This window comes from Pteropus medius, unplaced genomic scaffold (genome assembly GCF_902729225.1).
Source record: "Pteropus medius unplaced genomic scaffold, Ma_sr-lr_union100, whole genome shotgun sequence".
Lineage (NCBI taxonomy): Eukaryota > Metazoa > Chordata > Mammalia > Chiroptera > Pteropodidae > Pteropus > Pteropus medius.
The window spans coordinates 25,076-35,383 of record NW_024347727.1 but is presented as its reverse complement, the minus strand read 5'-3'; the positions used below and the strand labels follow the sequence as shown (position 1 = coordinate 35,383).

Genomic DNA, 10,308 nt, shown 5'->3' with positions numbered 1-10,308 from the left:
CAGTGCGCTGGGCAGAATGGCGTCCACACAGATAGGTGCCTGTGCAAAAGAGCATGAGGGACTCCATATCTAAGGAAAGATCTTCTAGCACGGAGCTTTCCCCGCTGTGCTCAAGAGGACACTGTGGCTGGGTGTCAGGGCGCGCTTCTTCGAGGGGGTAGGCAGGACTCCTGGATTACGGTCCTCCCTCCAACCAGAGTGCTCTCTGCTTTCCTCATGGTCATGGTTCGGATTCGTGTGGAAGGCTTCAGTTGGAGTAAGAGGTCCCATATCTAAAATTTGGACGATCGCTGTCCACTAGATAAATGATGCATCATGAAGTCCTAGCCTTCTAGGTACCTGAGCCCCAGGTTGCCTCCAGGACCCTGGTCTGTTCATCACAAGACCTTTTGTTACCGTAGAGCTGCCTAAAACAAAGACACTGAGTTTGAGGACATAAGTGTCTGGATATGGGGGGAGGCAGGGAGAGGGTAAGCTCAGTCTTGCCACAGGCCGTGAAGAGCAAAGTCCTTCAAAGTGGCCTGACATAGATGTGTAATCGAAAGGTCATTATTGTAACTGTATGTATGAACTACAATGACACAGAGTGTGTGTGTGTGTATGTATGTACATACATATATTTGTATATATTTTACATATATATATTTATATATATTTAAACACAGGAAAATTTTCTATAATTGGCTTTCTGGTTGAGTACTTTCTTCCATTAAAGTCTTTCCTAAATTTAATCTTCGTGTGACTTTAGTTTCCAAGTATGCGTGCAGGAGAGGTGGCAGCATCCTACAGCATGTAGGCCACTATGTACACAACAGTCTTTTAAACTGAAACCTAGGCCTACGGCCATGTCACCCTGAACAAGCCAGATCCCGTCTGATCTCAGAAGCTAAGCAGGGTCAGGCCTGGTTAGTACTTGGATGGGAGACCACAGAGAAAGACCAGGTACTGCAGGCTTAAAAAATAAGGGATCGTAAGCTGACAAGGTGCTTCCAATCTGTGAGGTCAACCAAGGATTGCCTCCCTAAAAATAAAATAAAATAAAGAATAAAAAAATAAAATAAACCTAATGCTATGGGTTCAAATGACCCCTAGCGAGGCAGCATAAACTAATGTCCAGCCCAGGCTTCTCTCCTGATAGACAGACCCACGTTTCCTACTGCCCACTGCGCAGGGCCACCTGGACCAGCAGAAGCTCGCCATCTACATGGCCCACGCTGATCACGTCCCATACATCTTTCCTGATCCACTCACCACCATCTCCTCCTCCCTCATCCTCATTCTCAGCTGAGAGGAACAACTTCTGCCTGGTAAGAAACTTCAGAATTCGAGGTCATGATGGACCCCGCCACCAGCTCACAGTTCCCAGCTTCCTAAAACTCTCTCGCACCTGTCTGTATCTTACCATCCTCCTACCCAGACTAAAGTAAAGTGCTTTGTCATATTCTTTTGTTTACTTGGTATTCTTTCTGGGCAAGTGTTTAATAGGTGTTTGCTCGATGAATGGATGAATGAATGAATGAATGAATGAATGAAATGACTGGAGGGTCCTGTTCACTGATTGAAAGCGTGGAATCTGCCCACTGCCTGGGCCTTCCACCTCCCTGGAGAAAACCGCAGAACTCCAACTGCTCACGTGACTTCAGAATTCCTGCGGGAATCTAGACCGAGGGTCGTTATGGACATCTCCCTGGGCCCAAACGCCCTCTTAGAGGATGCTCTCGACAGGATGGTCCGTGGTGCTTCCCGCATTGCACCCCACACCCCCCCCAAGTTAAGGTCACGAGGAAGGACGCCATCTCCGCTGCTTTCCATCCGCCCTGAAAACGTCGGCGCCTTGGGCCCATCCTGCATCGCAGCCAGCATCCGCTGGCACCTTCGGCAGCAGTCATAGCCACGGCACACCTGCCCCTGTGGTGCCGGGAACTCAGAAAGCCCCGGAGGCGGTGGGGGCCGGGGACAGCATCTGGACGGCTTTTCCGAGCACGTCCACACCCCGCCGTTGATCCGCAGAGTCCGGGGTGACGAGCCCCGCGGCTTTCCCCGTCGCGTCCCCCCGTCCGTGCAGCGGCACAGCCCCTTCCAGTGCTCGTGGTTATTCCTGACCTTTCTCGGCTGCGGGTCCTCAGTCACCAACCCCGCCCATTCGCACAGCCGCAGCCTCTCCGTAGGGCGGCACCGCACCCAGGGGCAAAGTGCCCGGCCTCCAGCAGGCGTCGTGGCGGCTCCCAGCCCCGGGACTCTGCCAGAGTGAAGACATGGAGCTCTTTCCTCCGACGATGCGGGGAGCCAGGTGTGCGCTTCCGGACCGGGGCGGGGGCTCTAAGGTTCGGGAGGGGTGTCTGGCACGCCGGGCCGCTGGGCCCTTCATCCCACAGACCTGACCACTCAGGTCCCCGTGCAGCCTCCAGCCGGTGAGGATGATTCAGACATTCCCCAGCCTCTTCCTGCTCCCGTCCCGGACACCTCCCTTCCCCGCCGCCTCGCCTTCGGCTTCGTCCCCCCTGAACCCAACTCTGGACTCAGAGCCCCGACGGCCAGCCTGCCTGAGCTCTCCGGACCTGGGTCTGCATGCGGTCTCTCCCGCGCACTCCGGCACTCGCTCTCCTCCCAGTCTTCCCAAAGCCCCTCACTGGCCGAGGCTGTCCTGTCTGGTCCCCTTCCCTGGCTCCTGACCGAGGCCTCGCTTCTCCCAGTGAAAGGGAACTGTCTTGTTGACATTGCAGAATTTCAGAATTCTAAGTGATGCCTAGAGGAATCCTGTGACGCAGGACATCACTCCATAAATCCAGCTTTCTACGGGTGAGGAATGAAGTAAAGGTCCTCTTTAACCTACTTAGAAAAGGGGGGAGACGCGAATTAAAACAGTGAGACGATACTTTTACCCATAATTGTGACCAAAATCAAAATAGATAACAGATTTGTGAGAGTATAGGCTATTCACATATACTAACTTTTGAAAAAATGAATTGCAATAAAATTTTGGCAATATATAAAAAGTTAAACTATTCACACTGTTTCCTCTTTAACTCAATGTCCACATTAATGTCTTTATTAAAAAAACATTAGTTGCCCTAAAATTTACGTTCAAACATGTTGATTTGAGTTTTCTTAATTATAGCAACAAACGGGAAACAATTCAGTGTCTATCAGGAAGCAAATGGTTTAATTACTATGGCACATTGTAGTTAATTCTTTAAAATTCTAGGAAGAAGTTACGAAAGTGAGGTAGATCCTGCATCCATTTTATTAAGTGACAAAGGCTAGTGGGAGATAAATATGTACATCATTACCTATGTATTTTGAAGAAAACCAATATGTTTTATAGTATATCTATATATGAAAAAACCCATAGTAAATTTTAAAATAATACACACTAGATTGTTAATTGTGGTGATCTCAGATCAGGATGCTGAATGGTGGTGAAATTTTGAAAATAGGGATATTGTGATTTCTCTGTATTTGGGGATTTTTTTTTTTTGCAATAAAAACATATGCATTGCTACCTTTGTAATTAAAATATTTATATAAACCTAACAACAGAAAAGTAGCTGCGCCAAAGTAACTGCTAGTTAATGCAACAGACAAACGACATTTGCAAAGCTAAAACAGAAATAGTATATTTTTGTACACACCGATTCTGATGCGGTTTGGCAGGGCCCCCTGCTGTAGGGATCCACGGATCCAGGTTGCTTCCATCCTGTGGTTTCCCCAGCACAGAGTCACCACGTTTGCTGGGGAACCGAGGGACAGAGCAAGGAACTGTCATACTGGCTCTCAAGTGCTTGGATGTGACAGACAATGCTTCTGCTCATGTCTCACTGGTAAAGGGTCATCCCATGACCCTTTCTAGCTACAAGTGGACTGGCGACGTGGTGTCCCCTGTGTCCCGGACAGAGAGCAAGACGAGCTGCGGATGGGCTTTGAAGTCCCTCCCATGCACTGTTATGCAGTATCTTCATTGCTTGGAGGAGTTCCTGGGGTCAGATTTGCCTTGAAATGCTCTGAATTTTTAAGTGCCTAATATGTGACAGATGCCTGCCGATACAGAGAATCATGTAAACCTCAGCAGGGAGAATTCACCCCTTCACTGAATAGCACCTCTCTGCACTTTGCTTTGCAACAACTTCTAAAAACCTCAGTAGGCTAACAATTTTCTCTTTCATTTTGATGTGTGTTCCAAACCTCATGAGTCCCTACCTGCATGCCCGAACATGCCTGAACATCTGCATAGGTGCACACTGAAAACCAGGACTTGCCTGTGGGGCAGGAACCAGACAAGAGACAGTGGCAAGATGGCTAATTACTTTTTCTTTTTAAATCGATGCTAGAATGTACAGAGGAAGCATTTTTCATCTCCTAGAAGGATTCTAAAGTTTTACAAATTCAGTTGTATTACATATTTGCTTCACAGTGATTCCCATGGTCTTTCCTCATCTACCATTTATGAGGGGGATGCTATGGACTGAGTTGTGTCCCCCACCCCAAATTCATATGTTGAAGCCCTAACCCCAAATGTGAAGTATTTGGAGATGGAACCTCTGGAAGATAATTAGATTTAGATGGGGTCATGACGGTGGAGCCCTCAATATGGGATTAGTGCCCTTATGAAAAGCAACGCCAGAGAGTCTGCTTCCTCTTTCTGCCATGTGAGGACACGGTGAGAAGGTGGCCATCTACAAGCCAGGTAGAGAGCTTTCAACAGAAACCAACCAAGCTGGCACCTCGATCTCAGATTTCTCAGCCTTCAGAACTGTGAGAAATAAATGTCTGTCGTTTAAGCCAGTTTGTTATTATGTTATGGCAGCCCGCGCAGACTAATACAGGAGGCTTTGGGTTTTGACCACCTAGGTAAGCTGATTTATCTGTGTGTTCCGTGGCCAGATTCTAATAAGACACCCTATTAAAATCTTGCTGTATATGTCAGGTATTTTCAAAAACCCTCTCTCTAACTTTAGGGAATCTTCTCACCAGTTCATTTGGAAAACATTCTAAGAATGTGTTGAAGACATCTATCAGGATGACCAAGTATCTAAAGGTCACTGACCAAATTCCAAGGAACTTTTGCCATCAGAGGCGTTCCAGGGTGAGGGATGGGCAATCCGTGGACTTCAGCAGGGTGTTGTCATGTGAGAAGAGCTCTCGAGGAACCTGGGACTTGGGCGGGAGGACCCTATCTAAATAAAGGCCACAGACAGTCCCCGGATGGTGTTTGATTCTCATTGTCACCTTCCTTCCTTAGGCCTGCCTTTATTATCTTGACCACAGGGTCCCTCTTTTTATCACCTGAGAGATCATGTGCTACTGAGAAATGATATAGAGTCAGAAAGTCAGTCACAGGCTGGGATGGGTAGGACCAGCATGGACTCTAGATGAATTCAGACCAGGGGTCCAGTCTCCGCCCCATCACTTACTGGCCATGTGATCTCGGGAAAATTTCCAGGCCCTGTGGGCCTCAGGTTCTTCATATGTGAAGTAAGTGGGTCTGATAAGCCATGTCTTGTGGGACTGCAGGAATGTGCAGTGTTTATAAAGCACCTCGCACGGTGCCTGGTCTATGTGGGAACTCTGAAGACTGGCAGTTATTTCTAGTATTATCTTACCCCAAGCCCTCTACTACCCTCTACTCTGAAAATTTGTTTTTTTGTTTTTCAGATCTCAGAGAGTATGTGATGCAATAAGACACAGAATATTAAATTACCCAAAAGACCTCCTCATAAATAAAAACTCAAGACAATTTCCTTCCTGGAGGATCTATTACTAAATTAGGGGGTGGAGGAGTCTTCCCCAGCGAGATGCAACTCAAAGCTCCCAGAATTTGAGCCAAAGACCAAATTCTCTCCCCGCCCCATAGCTGCAAACCATAATTTTCATTCACTTGACCCTCGCCAAATATCTAGCCCTTGCTTAGAGCTGTGCAAATTACATTCAAGATAGCGTAATTAAAATATTCTTTTTAATGCACTGTATCTAGCTTTCCATGGCCAGGGAAAAGAATGTCAGTCTGGAGGCTTCTGGGAACCACTTAAAAGGAATATCACCGTATTTCTCCAGAAAACCTTGCAGATGATCAGTATGAAACATCCAGTCTGTATGCTGTCAACTGCACTGGGACAAGAGTGTAGGACGCTGTCCCTATCTGTCCCAGGTGGAGATTGCTCTCTGGTTTATCTACTATCCCCAAAATAACTGCTAAGTGCAGTGTTTCATTCTAGGCTTTTCTGTCGCTCTCCAGGGCATTCTCTCCGTGAATCTGCCAGCAGCCACCACCCAGCTTCATTATATTCAACCTCCACAGAGGGAAGCAGTTTCCCAAGGTCCCAAACTGCCCTGGCTCGGGCCATTGACACTGGAGTGCTCGCCCCTGGAGGCCTACCTCATCTCCCCTTCTTTGACTTGTTCTAGAGGACTTAGGGGGCACCTCAGCACCTTCCTTATATGACTGCGGGCCCTACACAATCGCTCTGTGCGTGGGTCTCTCCGGCTTATCCTAGTCTCCCCACCACCAGCACAGGGCCTTCCAGAGGATAGGGGCTGAGTGAAAGTCTGGGCAATAAATGAACCTCTGAGCCCGCGTCTTCTCTATTCCCGTGAAATGCCTCCCACTTTCTCGAATGAACCAAGCAAATCCAGCTACATACAATTGTTTCACAGAATGGTGGACGAGAAAAGAGAAGATGCAGGAATTAACAAGGTTTTACTTTTATTTCTGTACTTTTTGACCACCTTAGATTTACTAGTGAGTTCTTTCACATTTCTATGGAAATCCTGTTCCAGTGCCACGCGATCTAGTTCACGATCACACACTAGGATGGAAGGTGTCCCCATTTGTGTTACACAATCGCAAAACTCTCACTCTTGGACAGGTTAGTGAAAATACATGTATGGTCAACGTCACGCACAAACTTAGATGCTACTGATCTGAAACCTCGTATTGAAAGGAATGACATTTGCAAAATTCGTAAAGGTAAGAAAGATGTATTTCTAAATCGTCACGGGAGCCAAAGATAACACTAAAACTCGTTCCCCTAATTTGCGCTGGCTCCAGAGGCTCTCTCCTCAAATACAGAGTGAAAAATAGGCCTCGCTTCATGCCCAGCAGGAGAAGATGTCGGACGTGGGCCTGAAAGGTGCCTGTCTGCAAGTGGGGCTCAGGCCTCTTCTTCCTCATGGCGCTGAGCCACTTCAGACAGAGGATTCTTACTTTTGAGATTGAGCAAATACTCTAGGACTTTCAGCTTGCTGGTTTCTGCGTGGGCCCTGGGGCCCCACAGGAACTCGTAGCGAGCGGGATCGCTGTTGGCAACCTGCCGGTACACCACATACTGTTCCCGCACCCAAACACTGGTGATGAGCTCCCTGGGCTCCCCATAGATGCAATGTTCCCTTCCATCATACAGCCCCATGACGTTCAGGGATTTCCAGACTTCCTCCTCAGGGGCACAGTCGCCCTCCAGGAGGATCAAGCACAGGAACGTGACCAGGAGGCCCGTCTTGGGCATGCAGTGCCCACCGTCGTAGGTGAGGCCCAGAGTGGTGCCCAGGAAATAAATGTTGTTGCTGGGGTCGACTTCCTTCACCTCAATGCCAAAGACCAGCCTCAGGCACCGCGAGGCTCGGCTCAAGATCTCGGGGAAGTGGTCCTGGTGCTCCTTGTTGACGCGACTCAGCATTTCTGACCTGCTGGCCGGCTCCTTGGTGCGATACTTTAGAAGAAGGAACGCCACCAGGTCGACCATCTTCAAACGCAGTGCCTCTTTCTGGGAGGACTCGGCATCTTCGGGGCCCTCCCTGGTGCTCCTCCCCGCCTCATCTTCGTTACTGGGGCACTCTTCCTTGGGTTGGCTCAACGGAACGGCCTCCCTGGCAGTGGGGGAAAGACAGGCACCCTCTGGGCTCTGGGGAGGACTAGATGCCACAACAGCAACAACTTCCTCTAGGCTGTCTGACAGGGCAGAGGAAAAGGAAGATAAGGAGGAAAAGAGGGATTCATCCTCCTCCTCCTCCTCCTCCTCCTCAGTCCCAAGCACTCGCTCTTCCAGCAAGCCCTGTGTCTCTCTTGGATCCACGTCATCTTCCCCCTGCTTGGAGAGCTCATTCATCTGACTGAGAGACATGGTGACTGTTGATGAGACAGCGACAGAGGAGTGTGGGCGGACGGTGGTCGGTGGGGACCCACGCCTGGGGGAGAAACAGAGTGTGAGCGACCTCACCTGAGAAATGCACCTCAGGCGGCTCTGAGGAAGGCGACTTACAGGTCTCCTCTTTAGGGTGCTCTCGGGCCTCACAGCACTCTCCTGTTTGGGCGTCCCGTCCGCTAAGAACCTGAAGCAACAGGTGAGACGGCTCCTCAGGGTGCAGCTGGCACAGTCCTTGCTCGTGGGCTGACAGTATGGTGGGTAGATTTGGAGACCGTGGGGTCTCCTTTCCTGGGCTGTGGGGGACCCACTGGGTACACATTCAGGGTGGGCACCTCACCTTACTTCCTGGCACGGCCTGGCCTGCCTCTGCTCTGCGACACGAGGACACGGACCTCCGACCAAGGCCTGCACCTACTGGATCCAGCAGCCCCTGCAAGACAAAACCAAGGGGGACGTTAACGTGCAGATGTCCAGCAAAGCCTGGGGCCCCAGTGCTATCGGGAGAGGGTTCCAGACTCTGGGAGGTACCCTCACTTCCGGGAAGGCGGTCCTCTCCTTGCTCCTTCAGGGTGCCCATGTTTCCCCCACCAGGGCCTGGCCTCCTGCCCCTGCTGGCCTGAGGCAAAATACTGAGAACTGGTACACGCATCTCTGAGACTGAACGGAAGGAAGTGCGGGACCTCACATCTGACGGCACGTGCCCAGAGCCTCCCAGGGGGCAATCAGGGGTCAGTGAAATGTTAGATCCACTGATCCTGGGACACGGTCCCATCGTATGTCTCCTTGCAGGTCCTAGACAACACCTTCCTTTACTGAGCCCACTCTACTTAAAACAAGGCCTCCTCTCCATTAGACACCGGAAGAGGAACTGAGCAGAGCCAATCCACGCACTGTTCCGAGTTTCCCCACAGCTCACAGAGCAGGCAAGCCAGGCCTGGGCTCCCAAGTGTTCTGCTGCCCCTCAGTCCTCACCTTGATTCCTGTCAGGGCCTGGGATCCCGCCCATGCCGACCTGAGTCCAGGCCTCAAACCGGGGCCCTCCCCTCCCTGAGGCCACCGATCTGGGACTGAGCAAGTGCTCGGCTTCACAGCACTGCTCAGGGATTCCAGGGCTGAGGGTCAGAGAAAGGCAGACTTCTGTGGGGACCCTGTTCGTTCTGCGGTGAACTCACTCGTCCCTCAAGGTGATCACCTTGATTTTTAGCAGGATCTGGTCCTCCTCTCTCCGTGGACCGGATATGGCTTCCAGGGATGGGCTGACGTCGTCCTCGCAGACCAAGGTCCTCACCGTCCTGAGAGCTCTGAGACAAAATGAGATGAGGCCGCAACTGTTCCCCCTTCCACTGCCCCAGGGTCACCCACGACCAACAGCGGGCTGGCCCATCTTTTCTGGGGCAGAGGCCCTTTACGTTGTCCACCAGAGACTTGTCTGCATTCCTACTTGGTCCTGAACTGACCCCCTACTGACCTGATTTCACTCTGAGTTACTGTCCTTAATGAGAAAACCTCACAGGATGCGTGTCACAAAGGCAAAGCGACATGAGGACACGGACCTCAGACCAAGGCCTGCACCTACTGGATCCAGCAGCCCCTGCAAGACAAAACCAAGGGGGACCTTAACATGCAGATGTCCAGCAAAGCCTGGGGCCCCAGTGCTGTCAGGAGAGGGTTCCAGACTCTGGGAGATACCCTCTCTTCCGGGAAGGCGGTCCTCTCCTTGCTCGTTCAGGATGGCCATGTTTCCCCAACCAGGCCTGGCCTCCTGTCCCCTGCTGGCCTGAGGCATAACACTGAGCACTGATCCATGCACCCCTGAGACGGAACGGAAGGAAATGTGGGGCCTCACAGCTGAATGCATGTGCCCAGAGCCTCCCAGGGGGTCAACGAGGGGACACCGAAGTGTCAGGTCCACTTATCCTGGGACGCGTTCCCATCATACGTCTCCTTGCAGGTCCTAGACAACACCTTCCTTTACTGAGCCCACTCTACTTAAAACAAGGCCTCCTCTCCATTAGACACCGGAAGAGGAAGTGATCGGAGCCGATCCAAACACTCTTCCCAGTTGCCCCACAGCTCACAGAGCAGGCAGGCCAGGCCTGGGCACCCCAGTGTTCCGGTTCCCCTCAGTCCTCACCTGGATTCCTGCCAGGGCCTGAGATCCCGCCCATGC

The 10,308-nt window shown here is 50.9% G+C and overlaps 1 protein-coding gene and 1 pseudogene across 1 annotated transcript; one reads left to right on the top strand and one right to left on the bottom strand.

Annotated features, from left to right (window-relative positions):
• Positions 1–835: 835 nt before the first annotated feature.
• LOC120614236 (uncharacterized) lies at positions 836–954 on the top strand (annotated as a pseudogene).
• Positions 955–7,115: 6,161 nt separating this feature from the next.
• LOC120614233 (melanoma-associated antigen 8-like) lies at positions 7,116–9,453 on the bottom strand. The gene is made up of 4 exons (XM_039877013.1): positions 9,331–9,453; positions 8,476–8,568; positions 8,253–8,322; positions 7,116–8,178 (listed from the first exon to the last, which is right to left on the bottom strand). The coding sequence occupies exon 4, from the start codon at positions 8,112–8,114 to the stop codon at positions 7,149–7,151; it is 966 nt and encodes a 321-aa protein (XP_039732947.1). The 5' UTR covers positions 8,115–8,178; positions 8,253–8,322; positions 8,476–8,568; positions 9,331–9,453; the 3' UTR covers positions 7,116–7,148.
• Positions 9,454–10,308: the final 855 nt, after the last annotated feature.

Excerpts from the sequence above, each read along its gene's own strand:
- LOC120614233 (XM_039877013.1), bottom strand. The coding sequence starts at position 8,114 with ATGTCTCTCAGTCAGATGAATGAGCTCTCCAAGCAGGGGGAAGATGAC.